General features: G+C 43.1%; 1 protein-coding gene across 1 annotated transcript in view; it reads left to right on the forward strand.

Moving 5' to 3' along the window:
* LOC126281455 (uncharacterized) overlaps nucleotides 1-23,806 on the forward strand; it is a 457,459-nt gene that overhangs the window by 359,005 nt on the left and 74,648 nt on the right. Inside the window, exon 2 of the mRNA XM_049980440.1 lies at nucleotides 12,965-13,067. Within this exon, the coding sequence (XP_049836397.1) occupies nucleotides 12,965-13,067 (103 nt within the window). The remainder of the gene's footprint in view (nucleotides 1-12,964; nucleotides 13,068-23,806) is intronic.

The following is a 23,806-nucleotide window of genomic DNA, read 5'->3' on the forward strand; positions in this document are numbered from 1 at the left end:
AAAAGTCGTTAGTGAAATAAATGGTGGCGTTTGTTAGCTGCAGGAGGATCCACTCATCAGAAAATGATATCTTCAAACAACAGTAGTCAGGGTGAAAGAGGGATGCTTATAGCTGTACAGTGCATCGACATTGAGGCTGTTCGTCATGAGACACTGGTTCACGTGAGAAAGTATTAAAAAAATGTTCAAATGTGTGTGAAATCTTATGGGACTTAACTGCTAAGGTCATTAGTCCCTAAGCTTACACACTACTTAACCTAAATTATCCTAAGGACAAACACACACACCCATGCCCGAGGCAGGATTCGAACCTCCGCCGGGAGGGAAAGTATTGGGAATATAACAGGCCATACTGCTACATATCGCATTAGCATGAAGTGATTTACCGAGACTATTGAAAATCTCTGTCAGAATGACCCTCCAACGATTTCCCATTCGTTCTTTCCGAATATGAATCTTGTAATGACACCGGGACAACAGTGATATCTACAACCGTAACCATAACCATAAAATATTAGTTAACCACAGGCGACACCTCGTTAAAACAGTGAAGACCACATTTAGCGTTGATAATGGCACAATTTGGAAAGAGAGAGTCTACAAGGTCCTTGAGGTACGTTGTATCCAGCTGAAGACAGTCATTGATGATAAAACTACTGAGCTACTAGCTTTGTGGAAGACGCTCCAAAGACGCGACTTCACGCAGTTCATCTCAACCTCAACCAACGCATTAATGTTTGAAATGATAGAACCACAATTAAGGCTGCGACGAATACAGGAGGGTTGGTGATCCCTTGAAGCCTCAGAATGTGTCCTACCAACTGACTCCTTCTTCTAGTCAGGTTGTGCCACAAATTTCTCTTCTCCCCAAATCTGTTCAGTACCTGTTCCATGTAGCCCCAGACATTTTCTGTGGGATTAACACCAAGTGACTTCGCGGACTGGTTGACGTGCGATAGGCTGTCTGAGTGTTCGCATAGTGGGGCGAAGTGGGGCGTTAATGAGCTGTGGGAGCAGACGACGACGCGAGTGTCTTCGTTAAGAGCACGACAGCGCTTGCATCGCCTCTCCTGCGACTGGTTTGAAGAACATTCTGGACAACTCGAGCGAATGATTTGGGCACACACATCGCCCGATATGAATTCCGTCGAATATTTATGGGACATAATCGAGAGGTCAGTTCGTGCTCAAAATTCTGCACCGACCTATAGCAATTACGGACGGCTGTAGAGGCACCATGGCTCAATATTTCTGGAGGGGACTTCCAACGACTTGTAGAGTGTATGCCATGTAGAACTGCTGCATTACATTGGGCAAAAAGAGGTCCGACACGATGTTAGGAGGTATCCCACAATATGTTGCAACTCAATGTATGCACTGCTGTGAACCGGCCGGAGTGACCGTGCGGTTCTCGGCGCTACAGTCTGGAGCTGAGCGACCGCTACGGTCGCAGGTTCGAATCCTGCCTCGGGCATGGATGTGTGTGATGTCCTTAGGTTAGTTAGGTTTAATTAGTTGTAAGTTCTAGGCGACTGATCACCTCAGAAGTTTAAGTCGCATAGTGCTCAGAGGCATCTTTTGCACTGCTGTGAGCAGGGGCGTTGTTGGAGGTACCTGGTTCTACATGTCCACTGCAGACAGTTCTTTTCGCAATGTTCGTTCGGAAAGTGGTTGAGTTGGGCCCAAAATTCACTAACAGCAGTATTTCCTGTCAGGTTTGATACCGAACATCATTCACAAGGCGTGGTCTCCAACAACCGCTGTTCTTAGGTCTTGTTACACAGCTGCTACTGGTACGCCATTAATTGTAGATACCCCCCTCGGCCAGAACATTATGACTACCGACTTACTATCGATATAAACCTGTGCACGTGATAGCAGCGTCACCTGGCGAGGAATGACTGCAAGACACACCCCCGGTTCGTACAGTATCTGTGAACGTGTTGTCCGTCTGTAGAACGGGGAAGCCGCACGATCTGGGTTTTAACGAGGGCAGATTGTGATGACCCGGAGGCCCGGCATGAGCGTTTCGGAAACTGCACGACTTGTCGGTTGTTCGCGTAGTGCTGTGGCGAGCTTCAACACGTCCTGAAACCAGGTGAAAACAAGCCCAGACGTCGTGGGGTTGGGCGGCCACCCCTCGTTACAGAAGTCTGACGTCGTAGGTTGGGCAGTCTGGTAAAACAGGATAAGCAGCTAATTGTGGCGGAAGTAACGCCAGACTTTAATGCTGAACAGACTACAAGTGTGTCTGAACATACAGTGCACCGAACGCTCCTAACGATGGGCCTCCACGGCCGACTACCCACGCATGTGTCAATGCTAACACTACGACATCGACAAATACGACTGAAATGGGGACTTGACCGTCGGAACTGGACTTCGGCGCAATGGCAGAACGTTGTATGGTCTGATGAATCCCGATACCTTCTTCACCATGGCGAAGGAAGGGCTCGAATCCGTCGTCCTCCAAGGGAACAGCTTCTTGCCACCTGCACTGCTGGACGGTGACAAGCTGGCGGCGTCTCCATTATGGCCTGGGAAACACTCATTTGGGCATCCATTGATCCGGCGAAGCTTGTGCAAGGCACAATGACGATCCAAGGAATTTCTTATACTGTTTGCAGACCACGTACACCCCTTCCGCAGTGGCATTTTTCAAAAAGATGATGCGCCGTGACTCAAGGGCAGGAATGTGTTGGAGTGGTTCGAGTAACACAGTTGCGAGTTCCCATTGATGTGCTAGCCCCCCCCCCCCCCCCCCCCCCGCAGCTCGGTGAATCTAAACCCGTTCGAACACACCTGGAACTGAACGTGGCGCCAGAGCTCATGCCGCCCCCCCTCCCCCCCCTCCGGAGTTTACGGGAATTACGTGACTTGTGTGTACAGATGTGGCGCCATCTCCCTTCAGCGACCTACCAAGGCCTCATTGCCTCCATGCCAAGACGCGTCGCCGCAGTTGTCCGTGCCAAAGGGATACCGCCTATTAGGTAGCTGGTCATAATTTTCTGGCTGATCAGTGTATATTGGAATGACGTTTTAGTATAGATAATGTATTGTAAAACATGAATGTCAAAATCTGTTCACCCTCAGTATATATACATAATCTTTTATTTTCGTGGTAGCAATATGTTATCCTTGTGGGTTAAACTTCGAGTCTGCATACGTAATTCCAGTTTTATATGATACACGTACATAAACATTTGTGTTATTTCTGGTGGGGTAGACCACTTTCTGTCGAGAGTACACACACCTTACTTCTTTCATGTCCTGCATGTAGGCTATGCAGCCTTTTTCATCGCTGCTAAATGTGCAATGCGTAGTTACAACGATACTCAAATTCCATTTCCATACTTTGCAAACGACTCTTAACTGGTCATTGGCATTATACAGCGTGTAACGGGTGTAAATCCACGCATTGCTTTTGGTGACTGAGGAGTGTGTACTGAACAACTTAACATCAGTATTTACTTCATTTGCAGACTACTAATTATAGCTATTAGGAATAGTATGTTTTTAGCTTGGTTAGTGCATCCAAGTACATGTGGCAAGAGCTAGCCGTTAATGCTTATTTTCCTCTGGGCAGCATGTCAGCTATTGAAGTTTGGACGCATGGGCGCAAATGATTAGCCTATACTGCAAGCATAGTCCACTTACTGGTGCAGTTACGACCTTGTAGAAGACACTGGTTAATAAATTACGTGACTATTTCTGGGAAGACTGTTTTGACACAGAGAAAAAACAAGAAAGACACGTGCGTGTGTGTACAGTTCAAGGTACCACTTATAAAAATGTATGCACTTATACCCTTTACACCATATGTAAAATACAAATATTTCCACAGACTCCGTATGTTCTTTGAAGTTTTCCCGGTGGATACAGTACTGCGTAGGCATACATTTGGGACAGCAATATCGGAAGAAGAAAGATGATGAAATATAATAGGCCTGAGGAAATAAATTTGTGGTAGACGAGCGGGAGGTTTCTTGGAGTTACTTTTTTCAGTTGCGGTTCGGTACTTGCGTAGAAATACAGACGTAGTTTCCTTATTGCGACTGAAATTGTTTGAAAGCACCTTGCGTGTTGAAGCCAGTTATGTAATTTTGATTAATATTCTGCTGTTCTACAGAAGAAGAGTTCCACTGATTAAATCTCACCCACTGATTTTTCAATTACGCGGTTTTGAGTTTCTCAGTTGATGCTTTTTGTCTGGTGATGGTCTCTGCTACCGCTTCGAACATGTCAAGTTGCTTTCCGTATTATCTATCATAAATGGATTTTTTTCTCAGTTTTGGTCATGGGCATCCAACAATTAGGAACGTCTAGAAAACCAAAACTTATCACAAAACAGATTTAGTGGCCAATACAAAATAGCTTGTGATTGATGTCGGTAGCAGATGATTTAATTGTGACCCCAATAGTACGTATTGGTGACTGTTAAATGACCTGATGTTGAAACACGTCAAATGAGTGTCTTGGCAATTGGTGGAGTATTGGGTGGTAAAGTGGCTCTCTTCCTACCTGTCTCTCATACATCCATTTCATTGAAACATTGGTTATTCTTCTATTGAGCATATAAGAATAGATTTTTTTTATCGCTATTACGTCATGCAGATGCAATCTCAATCGAAATACGAGAGAGCCTCAACCTAGCCTTAAGATGAAGGTGCAGTTATCACCTGAACTTATTAATAGAAATAAAATCATTTGCGTCCCTATTACATCACACTGACATACAATATAGTGCGGAGAGAGAGAGCACCAATTTACTAATAGCTAAACGAAAACCCCTTTCTAATGGATAAATGAATTTAAGTTTTACTCTTTTAATCTTAAAAATCTAGACTATATATTAATAATGATATTTGCAGATGAACATGTAATTAGTAGTAATAGTGAAAAACTACAAAGAGCTGTATCATCTGTAAAGAACAACATACATACAACTTGCAGACAAAACAAAACTGATGACATAAGCAAAATCGGATTTAGAACAGCAATAATTGTAGAGCAAGCAACAAATTTTAAATACTTAGGACGCAATAGATCACAAGGACACGAAACTGATTTTCAGCATAATTTAACTTGGTAAATGGTATTATCACACGAACCTCCAGGCGGAAACCACGGAAAGAAACGATTTCAGTATTTTATAAACTATGGCCACTCACAGTTTTATGTATGGAAGCGAAACCTGAATAATAACGAAGAAGGATACACCAAGACTTCAGAGGGCAGAAATGAGACTCTCAGACACGTAGCAGAATGCACAAGACAAGATCGAAAGCGAAATACAGAAACAAGAGTAATATTAAGATTGATGTCTGTGAATGAAAAATATAGAAGATTGCGGAAGGAAATGGAAAGAGCACTCAGTAGGGTGGAGCATTATTGATTACGAAAAATACTGTATTAATACAAACCAATAGGACGAAAAACATAGGTAAACTCGAAACCAGACAGAAAGACGGACTAATTTCTGTATGTAGCGTACCTGGCATAGCCTAAGACGTGCAGAAGATGATGATCCAATCTGTTGGTTCTGATAGAAACTGCGAATCCTTTGCAATTGGTTCGCGACACAGGTAATAAAAATAATAAAAGAAAGCTTTTATAGTCTCATCTGACAGCAGGGTACCGTGTCACGATTAGTAATTTACTGGATACCGCGGTAGCTGAAGACTTCGAACACTATTACTCGTTGCCGGCGTGTTGGAAGATTGACATATCAGTCTGAGGTACGTACGGCGGCTTTGTTGGTCGTGAAATGTCTCTCGTCAAACAAGTCTAGTAATGAGGATCGCTTGTTACCTGTATTCTATAGTTCTATTGTCCATGTCGGAGTATCCTGCCGTCCCATTCTGCTACGAGTGACAATGCTGAGAGAATCCGTTAAGCACTGAATTGTCTCTGCGAGGCGGAGCGAAACATTTCTCTCAACAAAAGTTTGAGTCGAATGTTAATGTCAATTGCTGTACCAGCGTTTCGTTGGTCTTTTCTTCTCGTGAGACCTGAAGGATCAGCATTGTGAAACGTTGTGGAGTGCGAATCGAAGAGAGATTTTTGTATCTGCTGTCACTAGATACGTGGGACTGACAGTGGATTGCACTTTTTCCCTCATTAGACCATCTTGAACCAATTTATTTTCATGTGTATGATGTGCTATTAGTGTTATTATTAATTCTTTTTATTCTCAGCTTCCCAAAACCTTCACTATAGCAAATGCTTATTTCGCTACATAAAAATACGTTCCACTCCAAAGATAAAAGCTTCACAGTCCAATCATGCAATGTGGGTATATGTTTGGATGTTACGACCAGACAATGAAAGCGTTTGACACGAAACGATTTGTCAGATTCGAATACGAACGGTGAACGTATCCGCTGTGGATGACCTGATACTTAAAACATTTTACGTTGTTCTGTTGAACTATGGATCAGTGTCAAACGTTGTGCGATGTGTGTGCGTATAGTTTCATCCACAGGAAGGGCTTGTGGAAGCGTATGCCCGTTTCAAATTTTCGGAAACCTTCTGGTAAAACAGCGATCAATTTCACAACTTTAGTTGGAAAACAGGATAGATCGCACAAATCATATTTACTGGTGATCTGTTTCAGTCCAAAGGCGAGCCGTCTTCAGACCTTACGCCAAAGTTGATGTGTGAAGACGGATCCACGAAGCAGGAAGTGCAGAAGTCTACTGATCATTTCAACCACAGCAGAGCTGTTGGATCCATCTCCATACAGCAGATTTCGAGTACGGTCTGAAGATAGTACGCCTTTGGGTTTAATTCGGTCACAAGTAAATGTAATTTGTGCGATCTTGACTGTTATTCTTAGTACAGTACGCGCGTTTGTCACAGTAAAGACAAAGCATTTAAAAAGCAATGTTATACTGTGATAAATATGTACTGCTCTCGACATACTCATAAAAAAACACAGGACAGGGAAGAAAATTATTAAGCATATCGTAGTCACACGCGGGCTCATGTATTTGTGTGTGTGTGTGTGTGTGTGGAATGCCTATTCTGATTTACTGACTCTCAGAAGTTAACTAAAGTCCAACAGTTAATTTGCAGTCGATTTGCCCGAATGTTTTTTCGTTGGCTGATAGTAACTCCCACGGATAACTGCAGTGTGGAGGCCCTCTAAACGGTCAAGTAATAATCCGCTCACAGACTATTTAAATGCCCAAATCTGCAGAGTTGCAGTTGCGGTACAATCACAGTCTCTCTCTCTCTCTCTCTCTCTCTCTCTCTCTCTCTCTCTCACACACACACACACACACACACACACACACATACACACAAATTTTTTGGATTCAAAGTACCTAGTTTCCAACTCTAAACGCTTAAATGATATCACCGGAGACTGAAATAAACAGCGCCACACGTTAGTCACAGCTTCTTTCTAACAGCTGCAGGTAATAAATTTCACATACATTCAACAATTTTCAGATTTTGAAACAAAATTCCTGTAGAGAAGTTGCTGGTATTCTTCTGGAAAGCAAAAGTCATCTTAAATAAAGTTGCGTTTCAGAAGGTGATTCTGTAAGGGGGTGATAAAAAAGTTTCCGTACGAAGACTGTACAGTGCAGAATGGGTATGCCAATCAGGCAAAATCGCCGTAGGCACTGAAGTAATCAGCACACCGACGCACGAGGTTGAAGACACATGTTTGGTGGAACACCGTGTTCTGTTACGTGAAGAAGTCCGTAACTGCCTGATGTAGGCTACTTTCTCGTCCCACAGGAAACGTCGGCCCTTCAAGGTCTTTTTTTAAGGGACCGAAAGGATGACAGTCGCGTTGGGAGATGACAGATCTGTAGGGCGGGTGCATGAGTGTCTCCCCGTAACTTCTGCGTTACAACATTTGCTATTTGTGGGCGTGCCTTATGAAGCAGCAGCACCCTACAAGAGTGGTTTTCGACAGACATGCTGCGTCCTAGCACCTTCATTCTCCGATGCACGTCTACCATAGTTTATCCTTCGGCGGCCATGAAAAGAATAACAGCACGTTACTGCTGGGCCAGCCGTGGTAGCCGAGCGATTCTAGGCGCTTCAGTCCGGAAGCGCGCGACTGATTCGGTCGCGGGTTCGAATCCTGCCTCAGGCATGGATGTCTGTGATGTCCTTAGGTTACTTAGGTTAAAGTAGTTCTAAGTCTAGGGGACTGACGGCCTCAGAAGTTGAGTCCCATTGTGCTCAGAGCCATTTTTTTTGTTACTCCTGGTCGGACGCATTTGGAAATAACGTCGTCGCAGTTCACCTTTCCGCATTTATCGCACGCACGTAGGAAAGGCGCGAATGTCACACTAACCTCTGTCCTACATTTCGGCCCGCATCTCGTGGTCGTGCGGTAGCGTTCTCGCTTCCCACGCTCTCAGGTTCCCGGTTTCGATTCCCGGCGGGGTCAGCGATTTTCTCTGCCTCGTGATGGCTGGGTGTTGTGTGATGTCCTTAGGTTAGTTAGGTTTAAGTAGTTCTAAGTTCTAGGGGACTGATGACCATAGATGTTAAGTCCAAAAAAAATGGTTCAAATGGCTCTGAGCACTATGGGACTCAACTGCTGTGGTCATCAGTCCCCTAGAACTTAGAACTACTTAAACCTAACTAACCTAAGGACACCACACTCATCCATGCCCGAGGCAGGATTCGAATCTGCGACCGTAGCAGTCGCACGGTTCCTAACTGCGCGCCTAGAACAGCGAGACCATCGCGGCCGGCGATGTTAAATTCCATAGTGCTCAGAGCCTCCTACATTTCGGGGTTTATATACCCGCATCGGAGTCGCGCTACGTTGCATATACACTGTAGCAACGCCTTCAAACGGAAACTTTTCGAACGCCCCTTATATGTATAAATCAGTGCATCCTCACGAGAAATACTCCCGCATTAAAAACTATTGTATGCCATTCGATTTGCAATATGTACAAGAAGTCTTGCCATTCGATTTGCAGTATGTACAAGCAGTCTTAAGCATATAGTGAAATGGAAATTAATAATGCATATAAATGATAGGACACCACCCAGGACGCCAAAAATGTAACAGAATGTGGATGTGGAATTATACGGTTCCGTTTTGGACACCAAACTGTAATACATCCAAATTAATAACGTTGAGAAATTTACATTTATTACAATTACGCAAAAATTATCAGGACAGAAACCTCGACGGGTTTGACTGGAGGTAGACTCGACTCAGCAATTTGTCCTGTAAGGGGGAGACTACGGGGCATGAAGTTGTGGTCGTGTGGCATAATTTTGGCGCACGTCTCCTTGCAAATCGGCATGATGTTAAGTGACCGTTGATTGGCAGCTTACGTCTTTTACGTCCATCAATGCCAGCCTTGGGGGCGCCGCTCAGAACAGTTTAGTCCATTTCTTGTTCTTCGCTTCCGCCCAGGTGCTCCAGCTGGAGCCACTACCCGGCAGTCGTATTGGCCATGTCGCTAGCAGGCTACCAAAACACGTCGGAATGAAGGCACAAATCTAACTAGAAGTATGAACTCTCTGTGCGAAACAGCAGTCGATTAAGTTAGCAAAATGTTGTTTAAAAGTATCTCCAGAAATTACCCTAGTAAGAAGACACTCAGAATGAAAACTCGAATCACCTCAGACACTTCCCCAAAGTGCCACAAAAGACACAAAAGATTTCAGTGTGTTCTTCGAATGACGTCAGAAAAAAATCACAGGCTGCTCTTGTGTTTCAGGTGGCTGAATGCGCATCATATCATCTTATCATTGGTGGGCTCAATTTACGCTGTCACCCAGCTAATAATCGACATTGCGTAATTCCTCCTTGTAAGTCTTGGTTACAGGTTTCCAAACTTTTCCTACCGTACTTAGAAAAGTTCATGGCCAGTGGCCGGGCTGGATCATGGGAATTCACGTGCCGTTCTCATGCCGTGTCCCGTTGATGCGCACGCCACTTGGTCGTGGTAAATTCCCTAAACCTCTGAGAACGTCTCCAGGTGCGTCACTATCTGCCTCCTGACTCGTATGAAGGCCGTGTGGCTTAGCAGCTGCCCTATGTTCGCAACAGGAAGGCCTTTGGAGATCCCCCCACCCCTTACCCTGTCTCAGGCCCCCGGGACTCGACGGCATCCCTCGGATGTCAGTCCGCCTTTATTCAAGGCATCCCTTTCAGAGCAAAGCACAACACCTGCAAACCGTTCTTGCCCGCATTCCGTAGCTCTTGTGTAAGTATCACGGTGACAAGGCTATGACTCAACTGGAACCCTTTTGTGCAGAGAATTGGTGGCGAATTACGAGCTTTTTTTGGGCCAAAGTTATACAGATGGAAGAGTATCCTAAACTGATTTTTTTAGATGACGAACAAACAGTTGTGAGTAAATACATGTTTACTTTTTTATATATGCAAACAATTAAACTCTTATTCCAACAAGTGAAGGTCCTATTAGTTGTTGTTACACAATTTTACTCGGAAGAATCATTGCAGTTGGTGCGAGGCGAACATGCCCTCTGAATTTTTATTACTTCAGGCGCAATACAACTATAATCTAAACCTTGTGCAAAATAATAATACTGTTGCTTTGAGAGTGAATGTAAGACTCACTTGAATGCTTTTCGTGCTTCACTGTTCAATTTGTAGACAGTTAATTCTTCTCGTAATAGACTCTTGCAGCAATGAAATAAGTTATCTTTTGGAACTAGAAATATTGTTCTGTGGGTCTTTAAATTGATAATAAACTACTGGCCATTAAATTGCTACACCAAGAAGAAATGCAGACGATAAACGACTATTCATTGCACAAATATATTATACTAGAGCTGACATGTGATTACATTTTCACACAATTTGGGTGCATAGATCCTGAGAAATCAGTACCCAGAACAACCACATCTAGCCGTAATAACGGTCTTGATACGCCTGGGCATTGAGTCAAACAGGGCTTGGATGGCGTGTACAGGTACAGCTGCCCATGCACCTTAAACACGATACCACAGTTAATCAAGAGTAGTGACTGGCGTATTGTGACGAGCCAGTTGATCGTCCACCAATGACCAGACGTGTTCTATTGGTGAGAGATCTGGAGTATGTGCTGGCCAGAGCAGCAGTCGAACATTTCCTGTATCCAGAAAGGTCCGTACAGGACCTGCAACATGCGGTCGTACATTGTCCTGCTCAAATGTAGGCTTTCGCAGGGATCGAATGAAGGGTAGAGCCACGGGTCGTAATACATCTTAAATGCAACGTCCTCTGTTCAAAGTGCCGTCAATGCGAACAAGACGTGACCGAGACTTGTAACCAATGGCACCCCATACCATCACGCCGGGTGATACGCCAGTATGGCGATGACGAAAACACGCTTCCAATGTGCGTTTCACCGCGATGTCGCCAAACACGGATGTGACTATCATGATGCTGCAAACAGAACCTGGATTCATCCGAAAAAATGACGTTTTGCCATTCGTGCACCCAGGTTCGTCGTTGAGTACACCGCCTCAGGCGCTCCTGTCTGTGATGCAGCGTCAAGGGTAACCGCAGCCATGGTCTCAGAGCTGATAGTCCATGCTGCTGCAAACGTCGTCGAACTGTTCGTGCAGATGGTTGTTGTCCTGCAAACGTCCCCATCTGTTGACTCAGTGGTCGAGACGTGGCTGCACGATCCGTTACAGCCATGCGCATAAGATTCCTGTCATCTCGACTGCTAGTGATACGAGGCCGTTGGGATCCAGCACGGCGTTTCGTATTACCCTCCTGAACCCACCGATTCCATATTCTGCTAACAGTCATTGGATGATCTCGATCAACGCGAGCAGCAATGTCGCGATACGATAAACCGCAATCGCGATGGGCTACAATCCGACCTTTATCAAAGTTGGAAAAGTGATGATACGCATTTCTCCTCCTTACACGAGGCATCACAACAACGTTTCACCAGGCAACGCCGGTCAACTGCAGTTTGTGTATGAGAAATCCGTTGGAAACTTTCCTCATGTCAGCACGTTGTACGTGTCGCCATCGGCACCAAACTTGTATGAATGCTTTGAAAAGCTAAACATTTGGATATCACAGCATCTTCTTCCTGTTGGTTAAATTTCGTGTTTGTAGCACGTCATCTTTGTGGTGTAGCAATTTTAATGGGCAGTAGTGTAGTAAACAATGTTGAAGTGTATAAACTGTTTCTTCCTTTCTTATGCTCTTGTCTCATCTGAGTTACCAGTCACTTCCAAATCCACTTTTATCTTTCGAACCTTGATCTAAGTTTAATTTCATTAAGAATTAAATAATCTGGGAAAGTTTTAGTCGTGCGGGATTAGCCGAGCGGTGAGCCGGCACGGTAGCTCAGCGTGTTCGGTCTGTGGGTTAGCTGTCCTCTTCAATAAAAAAAACTGAGTTAATCGATCAACAACGAACGTAAACGGATGTCCGCCCCGAGCAGACACAACGAACAAAATGAGATAAAAAAAGCGGTCTAAGGCGCGACTGTGCGACTGATCCCGGCCGAGGTTCGAGTCCTCCCTCGGACATGGGTGTGTGTGTTTGTCCTTAGGATAATTTAGGTTAAGTAATGTGTAAGGTTAGGGACTGATGACCTTAGCAGTTAAGTCCCATAAGATTTCTCACACATTTGAACTTTTCCAGTAACTGCTCAGCGGGTTTTATAAGCCTTTATCATTTGGATCGTGTCGCCCTCGTTAAAGTGAATGCTAATGTGAAATGCATGAGGGATTTTTGACTCTGTTGCCTGTGGCATGTTTAACAGGAAATAACGAGTTTGGAACATCGACCTTCCGTATAATTTCGACTAACCAATGTTCGAGGCATCTGTTGAACTGACGACACATCATTCGCGTAAAGGCGGCATTGTTGCTCTTGTGAACGATTGTACTGAGAGTGTAATATTTAGAGTTATCGCCCGACAATGTGCTTGAGATGCTGCTTGTTGGCACCGTTGTCAGCGCTGCAGGTTGACTCACGCTCTTGCTTGTGTTGCAGGGTGCGGCGGCGCTGTTGGACCAGGAGTTCTCGCCGGTGGTGACGGCCAGCTGCAAGGCGGGCTACATGACCATCAGGGTCAACACCAACCAGTCCTTCCACGGTGAGTCACCGCCCCCTCACCTCTCCCACTCGTAACAAGAGTGGTACTCAACACCGATGAGTTTGCCTTCTACTGTAACGAGAAATAATGAAAAATACAATCCAGGGCTATTACAAATGATTGAAGCGATTTCATAAATTCACTGTAGCTCCATTCATTGACATATGGTCACGACATACTACATATACGTAGAAGAACTAATAAAGTTTTGTTCGGCTGAAGCCGCACTTCAGGCTTCTGCCGCCAGAGCGCTCGAGAGCGCAGTGAGACAAAATGGCGACAGGAGCCGAGAAAGCGTATGTCGTGCTTGAAATGCACTCACATCAGTCAGTCATAACAGTGCAACGACACTTCAGGACGAAGTTCAACAATGATCCACCAAGTGCTAACTCCATTCGGCGATGGTATGCGCAGTTTAAAGCTTCTGGATGCCTCTGTAAGGGGAAATCAACGGGTCGGCTTGCAGTGAGCGAAGAAACGGTTGAACGCGTGCGGGCAAGTTTCACGCCTAGCCCGCGGAAGTCGACGAATAAAGCAAGCAGGGAGCTAAACGTACCACAGCCGACGGTTTGGAAAATCTTACGGAAAAGGCTAAAGCAGAAGCCTTACCGTGGACAATTGCTACAAGCCCCGACACCCGATGACAAAGTCAAACGCTTTGAATTTTCGGCGCGGTTGCAACAGCTCATGGAAGAGGATGCGTTCAGTGCGAAACTTGTTTTCAGTGATGAAGCAACATTTTTTCTTAATGGTGAAGTGAACAGACACAATGTGCGAATCTGCGCGGTAGAGTATCGTCATGCATTCGTGCAGCAAATTCGCAATTCACCAAATTATGACGTGTTTCGTGAAATCTCACGGTTTAAAGTTAACGGCCCCTTTTTTTTCTGCGAAAAAAAAAACGTCACAGGACACATGTATCTGGACATGCTGGAAAATTGGCTCATGCCACAACTGGAGACCGACAGCGCCGACTTCATCTTTCAACAGGATGGTTCTCCACCGCACTTCCATCGTGATGTTCGGCATTTCTTAAACAGGAGATTGGAAAACCGATGGATCGGTCGTGGTGGAGATCATGATCAGCAATTCATGTCATGGCCTCCACACTCTCCCGACTTAACTCCATGCGATTTCTTTCTGTGGGGTTATGTGAAAGATTCAGTGTTTAAACCTCCTCTACCAAGAAACGTGCCAGAACTGCGAGCTCGCATCAACGATGCTTTCAAACTCATTGATGGGGACATGCTGCGCCGAGTGTGGGAGGAACTTGATTATCGGCTTGATGTCTGCGCGAATCACTAAAGGGGCACATATCGAACATTTGTGAATGCCTAAAAAAACTTTTTGAGTTTTTGTATGTGTGTGCAAAGCACTGTGAAAATATCTCAAATAATAAAGTTATTGTAGAGCTGTGAAATCGCTTCAATCATTTGTAATAACCCTGTACATGGTGGACAGGCACCTAACTGTAAATCAGACGTAAGTAGTTGTTGATGAAGTCTTCACTTTGATGATTGGTTTTGATGCAGTTCTCCTGTATTCTGTGCAAGTTTCTTCACTTCCTGATAACTATCACAGCATATATCCTTCCTATTCTTCCAATTACCCTCCGTGCTATGTGGTTTCCGGACATTTGCGACCTTGCAAATTGGCGACAGTCCGGCCCCTAGAATTCCCCTGGACGGTATCCAACCACTTATGGTTTTACCTGCTCCGATCGGATAACACCACACAGCTCGAAACACAAACCCTCATGCTTACTTTGCTTTCAGAGTTCTTATTGTGACAATCAGTTGTTACAACGACGTGATGGGGATCAACCTTCATTAGTTGTAAAAATTAGTGTGTTTAAAGCCTTACAACAACTGCCCTAACTAGCTTAATGCTGAAACTAGCTGGTCACAGCTTGGTTTACTAGTGTTTATTCAATAATTAGTGGTATTTGGCTGAATAAGGTTAACTCAAACTACCCTCCTGTCACTAGAAATTGCAGTTACATATATCATTTTTCAAGTGTAATATCCTGCTTAGCTACCACATTTTCTTTCTCTCATTTGAGGGTTATCCAGCGATACATTGATCAATAATGTTTCGCCACAAGGGATATTGGATTTCAGTGAGTAAATTAACTTCTTTTCAACGACTGACATACTCGTTTCTTCTTTTCTTATTGTTTTTTTGGACTGTCAGCCATAGTAACTAAAATAGCCACAGACGCCGCCTTTGATTAGCGAACATTCTCATTCTTTTTACATCGTTGCTTTTCTGTTCCTTCCACGGCCATGGGCTGTTCATAAGAATCGATATTCTTTTCAACAAAAGTCGATATTTAAAGGGTAATATTCCTCCCGATATATCTCAATCGAAATGGCAATATCGAGTGCCTATATTTATATTTTATATATTTTTCACAATTTTCGGTAATTGTAGTAGAACATAATTTTACTTACACTGTGTGTGGCAGTCTTACTACTTTTTGAGCTTTCATCACTTCCAGACTTGCTCTTTAACTGTATGAAGGAACTATAGGTGGCATAAAGAAGAAGTCCGAATACACTGAGGGATGGCGCTATGAATGAAATAACAAGTTTTCCGATGTGAAGAAACAGCACACCAGTTGCATTGAAAAACAACTTTTAACGAAGCTAGTCTGCTATTTCCTCAAATCGGCGTTCTTCAAAAACAGTTGCTGAAGTTTATGAACAAAAATTTAAATGGCACGATTGGTTTTCGCGGTGGGCGGAGATGTGAGAGACTAAATGCTGACATAATCGGTGCTCGGCGCTATCAACAGAAATTGCGATTTTGACACTACAGCCGCTAGGTCGCTGGCGTTGGCAGAAACGAAGAAAAACAGGGAAGTCGAAATGAAGTGTCCCGGACAAATCCGATATGTGATGAAACCGAACGACGGACCTACTGGACACCGTTTATTGTGCCACTTACGTGCTGTTAGCATTGTTGGCAAAGTGGTTATCACCAACCGCGAACAGGCATCGTTTTCCTTTCAAGTCTTGCTGTAACGGGGATAAGCAGGGCGCTAGATTGTTGATGTGCAGAATGTCTAATAATAAATCAGTACTTTAATATACAGCTCTAAAACCGGCGGTGTATTTACGATGTGCAGCCAGTATTTTTATAGGCACGTGCGTCGGTATTCTTCCGTCGATATGTCGATGATTTTTCTCGGCATTTCGTGCGGCGTATCGATATTCTTTTAAATAATGATATATCGAACTTGTGATGTGTTTAAAAATATTGGCAGTACTAGTCAGTAAGCGTGGAAAGAAGCCATCATACAGACGGAGGGAGAATAGGGTTATTTTTATGCTTAGAAGAACTAATTAAATATTGAAATAGTCTATGGTATTGCCTTTTTTTCTAAAGGTTTAAATATTTAGTTTTCCGGATACTGAAAAGAAGTTCTGTATTTCGGTACTATGGAAAGGTAGTTGGAAATACTTTGGTATTCGATGCAGTTACTATATCTAAAATCCATCTTTGTAATGTGGCAGCGTCAGTAATTATATCAATATTTTCAATTGGCAACGTGATTTCAGGAAGCCAAGATGGCGAAGAAGTGGGTGCCTTACGTACTGACTCTATCGGGGAAGATGCGGCCTGAAATCGGACATGGCGCGTACGAGGAAGGTCTCCCTTGCCAAAGGCTCGCTGCTCAAACTACCTGGAGAAGATGCTGACGGCCGGTGTCAGGCAAATCTTGACGACTGCAAATGTCCGCGATCGCAACTGTCCGGAATTCGTGCTATACTGTAGCAGTTCTTTCTTTGTATAGCCCAAGTTTCATCGAGCTGTGTTACTTGGCAATGACTAATCGTGTGAAACTTGCTTTCGCCGTTAAGTACTGCACGCCGATCTGTACATAACGACCTTTAAGACAATGAGATGCTAATTGGTCGCCGTTCATCTGACAATGACTTCAGTTTGATGCGTTATGGATTAGCTTGAGATCAGCGCACCGCTCTTCAACCGTTATCAGCTTCCCAGATCTTGAACCCCTACTTCTCATACAAGTAGTTCCTGGATAGGCGTCAAGAGGCTGTGTGCACTATGTTCCAGTACTCTCAGCAAGAAAAAATCTCGAACAGTGCCGGGAATTGAACTTTGACCTCGGCCTGATGGCGATAGTGAGCATGATATTCACCAAAATTCTCAACAAATTGGCTGTTGGATTATGTCTCCGCTTCTTTGGCCATCGTTTGTTTGATGATTTTTCTGACGTTTCGCTAGCACGAGTGGCTGGCACTGTCAAATCTTAATCATCTATTGCTGGCGGCTGCGGCGGCGGCGGTGGTGGTGGTGATGACAGTTCACCATGAGCAATGGAGATTGACGTTTTGACAATGCTAGCCACTCGAGCTGGAGAAACGTCTCAAAAATTTGTCAACAAGTGGCCACAAAAACTTTAATAATTTTGTTAAGTAATAAAGGTACCATCGGGGTTTAGAAATGTTTACTCAGTAACGGATCATTTGCAAATCGTGGCCGGCCGGTGTTGCCGAGCAGTTCTAGGCGCTTCAGTCCGGAACCGCGCTGCTGCTTCGGTCGCAGGTTCGAATCCTGCTCGAGCATGGATGTGTGTGATGTCATTAGGTTGGTTAGGTTTAAGTAGTTCTAAGTTTAGGGGACTGATGACCTCAGATGTTAAGTCCCGTAGTGCTCAGAGCCATTTGAACCATTTTTTTTTTTTTTTTGCAAATCATGTACGTAATTACAGTACTAAGAATGCCTACAAATTCTGTTTCCCTGTAACTCAGTTATTAGAGAAATCTAACGCGATTTTAACAAGTTCTGCCCTTTAAAAATACAGTATTAATTTCAGATAGGTTAGTATGCGAAGGCGAATGTATTCAACAATGCTACAGGTTCTGTTTGTTACACTTCGCTCGGGGAAATTTGGAATTGTTTAAGGAATCAGGCAAGAAGATTTTTTAACACTTGAACCATCGCAACAATCTTAGTAGTAATCTACAGTTATTTAAACTATGGCCACGAAGAAGGAATACGTGTTAATGGTGCAGTGCCAATGGCTTTACACTATTTGTCTGTAGTATATGTGGTAGATTCTTTTCTGTGTTTGTCTGTTTTTTGTTTGTCTGTTGTCGACGTATTATGCTCGCAGTAAAAGGTCGTAACAACGTGATAAAATTGTCTCTGATAGTGCTGTTAAAAGAATTACTGTTTGTTGCGCGTATGAAGGGTCTTGGGAGAGACGACTGGATATTTTTAGGAACTATTCATACATGAGATTGCACGTTCGAGAGCTGTTGTCCACGTCTCTACCCGTACACGTCGCATTCAATCTGAAACAATTCTGCTATTTCAACACTTCCAAAAATACTAATAAAGGTCGTGACGCTCACCTTTGTTCTCATGAAATAATAACGGTTTATTGTGTCTCATGTAAAATTCTCCACATAACATCAAAAGAAGCGAACAGAAAACTCTAGTTACTCTTAGTTACGAGTAAACCACAGAGAGAGTAATGTTCCGAGTCAACGATATAATTATCATAGAGTCTCTCAGATAATGTCTCTGCCACTTAGCTTTCTCGCAGTCGATTCAGTACATTACGTATTTATTACACTACATATAGATGAAATTTGATAATGAATACAGGGATTTGATGAACCATTTCGAAAAGTACGTTGGTATTTTGTTGTTGTTGTAGTCTTCAGTTCTGAGACTGGTTTGACGCAGCTCTCTATGCTACGCTATTCTGTGCAAGCTTCTTCATCTTCCAGTACCCACTGCAGTCTACATCCTTTTGAATCTGCTTAGTGTATTCATCTCTTGGTCTCCCTCTACGATTTTTACCCTCCACGCTGCCCTCCAATACTAAGTTGGTGATCCCTCGATGTCTCCGAACATGTCCTACCAACCGATCCCTTCTCCTAGTCAAGTTGTACGCTGATAATCAATGTTAATAAGATTAAAGTATCCAATCAATAGAACTAACAGAAAATCGTAGAAATTAATAAGAAATTCTTAGAACCAGTCAATGTGTTTCTGTAGGCATATGAAGACATTGACTGACTGCCTATAAAGATAAATCAATAGAAGAGAAAAAACGCCCTGGGGTGCTAATGGTAAACTAAATATGGTGTCTGGAAAGGAAAGTGTACAATTAGCGTGTACTTCCATTTTGACATTCAGTAGGTCATGGACTTTTACATTAAAAGCCATTCAGAACTGATGGTTACTTAGCATACAAAAGATAACCCCACACGCCCTCTAATGTCTGGTCGTCGTTCACGTACTGTGCTTACAACACCGGTAGAAACGGCTAAAGATGCCGCTAGATGTAGGTGGCCGGATACAGTTCGCAACGGCCTAATAAAAAGTTAGAAAAGTATAGACTACGTCTGCATACAGCTAAATTGAATACAAAAAATGCTATTAAAAGGCAGCTAGACTTATAGCTTGAGTCGAAAGAGAAATATTAGTTTCAATTCCGGTGGGTTGCTGCAAGTAAGTATATTTGCCATATATAGTACAATAAAGTTAACTGACAAACTTGTGAAGCGATAAAAAAAAGAGATAGGCACAGCAGACATACCAAAAAACACATCTTAGGAATCGCTGACGGCACAGGACCAAGAGATAATTAAAATGAACAGAATGAAGAATAAAAGCTACAAGGCTAAACAAAAATATGGTAATACCTACCGTCAAGACTGTAAACTAGTGCCTAGAGGTAGTCACAGATACGCACATTGTAAGATTGGGCACAACAGGTTCACGAAAAAAAGAAAAAAAAAGTGGGCGCAAGGGTGGAACAGAGTTCTACCACGATATCTTATCTATAGCTCAGCTTTTCATAAAGTGGTTATGAAAAGTGATTATGAAAATTTGGCGCAAGTTCATTCTGTTCTTGAGAAGTTTAGGGGGATTGCTTTTCCTATTCTCATAGATCAGTGCTGCTTCTAAAAGATTCAGGAGGCATCTATTAAATCTTTGGTTAGTTTTTTATCATAATTTTACTCTTTGTGACAATGCCATTTATGGCAACATATTTTAAATGCTTTCTCTCTTAACATCATGAAGATAGGTATATTTGCTAACTTTCCATTACATGTATATTACGACACTGGTTATTACAGTTGTTAGCCGGCCGGAGTGGCCGAGCGGTTCTAGGCGCTACAGTCTGCAACCGGGGGACCGCTACGGTCGCAGGTTCGAATTCAGCCTCGGGCATGGATGTGTGTGCTGTCCTTAGGTTAGTTAGGTTCAAGTAGTTCTAAGTTCTAGGGGGCTGATGACCTCAGAAGTCCCATAGTGCTCAGAGCCATTTGAAGAGTCAGGCGCTGGCATGACAGTACTTTGGTATACGTTGTGTTGGGGACACCATTGGTTTCAGGACCTATGTTTATTAGTGTTATTTGCTTGTTTCATCGTCCTCTATTCGGCTGTTTCGTTTGTACCGATAACAGGCACAATGTACAAGCGGGGCAGAGACAAACGGGAATCATTTTTGCGACGACATGGGCTGTAGATTGTGAAATGCACTGACATGAATGATTTGTGCTCCTGGAATTGAGCATTTCGCAAACGGTGAAACTACTTAGCTATTCGCGTACTTCTGTCATGGGTTTATATGGAAAGCTGTTTGATGAGGCTCAACAGCCTGGCAAGGAAATATAAGGAAAACCAAGGTGGAAGGATTGGGCCCCAGATTCACCCTTACTTGCAAAACCTTCCACTTTTCAACTTCTCAAAGCACATATAATTTAATCAAACAATCTTAAGATTTTACAAAGCACAAAATTATCCCGATTACTATAAAACAAAGAAACCTGTTAAACAGACGTTCAGGCTAAGTTTTTAGAAACAAGATGTTCTCTACATAATTCGAAATTTGTTAGAGCCTATTTTACAGAAAGTTTCAAATAATGAATAATCAGCGCTACCAATAATTAAACTAAGGTTCTTCGGAGAGGGCATTAAGGTTAGATTTTCAGCATAATGCTCTTTAGATAATTCAAAATTTGTTAAGTTCACTTTTCAAAAATTCTAAAACGACTGATTATGAGCCTCTTTAATATTAAATTGAAAGGATTCGCATGGCGGGAATTTAATTTAATTTTAGAAAAAATAGAAGTACCCAGTCCACGTACAGTGCAATGACGTTAAAAGTTTACAACATTTTCAACCCTGCATTATCAGGCGTGGAGGCCTTTAACTTTGAATTGAGAGAGCCCTGAATATAAATAAGGGTCCCACAGGAATAGTTCTAAAAGTTAAAATTAAACCCAAAGCACTGAAGCGGGATAACTCTCCAGCATAGGCAACGTTTAAGTATGGCACACAAGCACAGGCAGTATAATTTACTGCAATAAATATTGCTTACTGGAACGCAACATATCTTAACTCGGGTATAAATGTTGTGAGCAGGAAACAGAAGTATTACGGGCACTACCTGTAACGCCTCGTTCCGGGCCCGCACGGCTGGACTGCCAAGAGGAAACCGCACAGTTAAAATACCGGTATGTTCGCGCGTAACGACACTGTCAGTTAAGACTGGAGTGAGCATAGATTTAAGTAGCATGGAATGTAGATCAGTGTAAACCTGTCGCGTGGTCGGATGAATTCGTGGTTACACCAGGTTGACACCCATTTGCGGATATGCCGTTCTCGAGGCGAATAGCAACACGAACGTTCACCGCGCCACGGATGCACTGTAATGACAAGAACTGGACGAGATTTTTAGATCGAGCATATATTTCTCATCTTCATGTAGTTATCATAGCTTTATTGAATCTATAACTAAGATGAAAATGGAGGAAATAAGAAAACAGCTAGCACTGTGACTGCCAACTCAACTTTAACTCCAGACAAGAGAATCCTAGTAATGGCAGAATTGGCTGCGGTCCAAGTAGGAAATTTCTCTGATGCTAGTGGCAAGAAGATTGGCACACAGTACCAAAGTCGATATTGACGCAATGACACTCACAACAAAAACTAATACCAGAGAGGGGACGTGCACGACTCTCTGCAATGGTACGCGTAACCATTAAAGATTGCATCCGAATTCGATCTATAAAAGAAACGTTTCGTATGCATCGGTTTTAAATGGCTAAAGGGAAGCCTCTGTGCACCAGTGCCACCACGAAAAAGACAATGACGAGAACTAAGCTGCTACTGAATACGTGATACGTGATGGGAAATCAGGCGACAAACAGCTGATAAGTATAGAAATACCCTATACACTGTTATATGTGAATGCATTTGAATAGTAGTTAGCATCCTACAAAATATAGAAGTTAATGACTTTAATTTCATGTCATTGAGAATTTCTGTTTTCTGTACAGATCGAGTTGACAGCAATCCCTTGATTCTGAAGACATAACCCTGTTTCTATAGAATGCACTTCAGTAATAAAGTTTGATTCGTCTGAGAAATCGAGAAATATAATGGAGAGAAGTGATTTCCCCCCCCCCCCCCCCCCCCTCCCTGCCTAATAGAATCAAGCACTTCAGTGAAAAACGAGACTCTACGCCCTCTCGTCCCCAAAGGCTTCATTGAAATTTCACCTTGGAGAACCCTGCTGCCCAATCTTAAATCTATCTTAAGGTGCAGCGTAAAGCCGTCGAATCACGGACCCATTCGAACGTTGAGGGTGCCGAGTTCCTGACTTCGTAGCGTGGCAAAAGCACATTGGCGAGTCTTTTCGAACGTGCAGAGCAATACCTATTGTTCTCTGATCAGTGTTTGATCGACTCGGTCCGTGAGTCGATTGAGGATCATTCTCTCTAAAACTTTGTATAGATGACATAAGAGTGATATGTGTCGGTAATTTTTGGCAACTGTTAGCTGTTTCCCCGGTTTCAGTAGGGCCACAACTTTGGCTTATCTCCAGATCTTTAGTATTTGCAATTTTGAGACAAAGGTGTTCATCATATCTAGAATCCACTTCTTGGTTACTGGTCCAAATATTTTTTATCTGTTCCGCCCTATAGTCATCTAACCCCGCAGCTTTGTTGTTCTTCATTGAGCATATTGCGGTTTCTAATTCTTCCAATGAGAATGGTGTGCCACTCGTATAGTTATTCTCCTCAGTAATTCTCTGGATCTTTGGTGTTCCCGATTTTTTATTAATTTTGCCATTTAGCAGTAACTGATGTGCTATCTGGTTAGGTGTTATATGAGAGCTGGCTGAGGGAATAGCTGTTGCGTCGTTTCCAAGGTTCTTCAGCAATTGCCATACCTTTCTATTATTTTGTTTCATATCGAGCTGCGTCATAACATCGCACCACATTTCTTTCCTTCTAGCTGGTATGGTTAGTATAAGTTCTTGACCAATCTATATCGTTTCTTCAGATAATGAGTCATCTTCAAAAACGTGTTCATATTTATTCATAAGTGTTTTTGTATCTTTACCTAGTCCTGGTATGTAAGTTCTTCTACATCTGCGGGGTACATACCTACAAGAGACAGCTTTCACCAGCTTTATAAAGCTGTCATATTTCTCTGGAGAAGGACCTAGTTCAGTGCTTTCTACCCAGTTTTCAAGGTCTTCTCCAATTTGGTCTGTTTCTCCGTATCCCCATGGTACACTGTGGCCGTTAAAATCTCCCATGACCAACTTCACTGCTTGTAAATTGAAATTATCAGGTTCTTTGAAACGGAATACATTGTTTGGTGGTTTGTACACTGATGTTACTGTATAAGTCTCTGTTGCTACAGTCAGTATTTCTGTGTCGTTATCTACAGTT

Source organism: Schistocerca gregaria, chromosome 7 (assembly GCF_023897955.1).
Source record: "Schistocerca gregaria isolate iqSchGreg1 chromosome 7, iqSchGreg1.2, whole genome shotgun sequence".
NCBI classification, from domain to species: domain Eukaryota; kingdom Metazoa; phylum Arthropoda; class Insecta; order Orthoptera; family Acrididae; genus Schistocerca; species Schistocerca gregaria.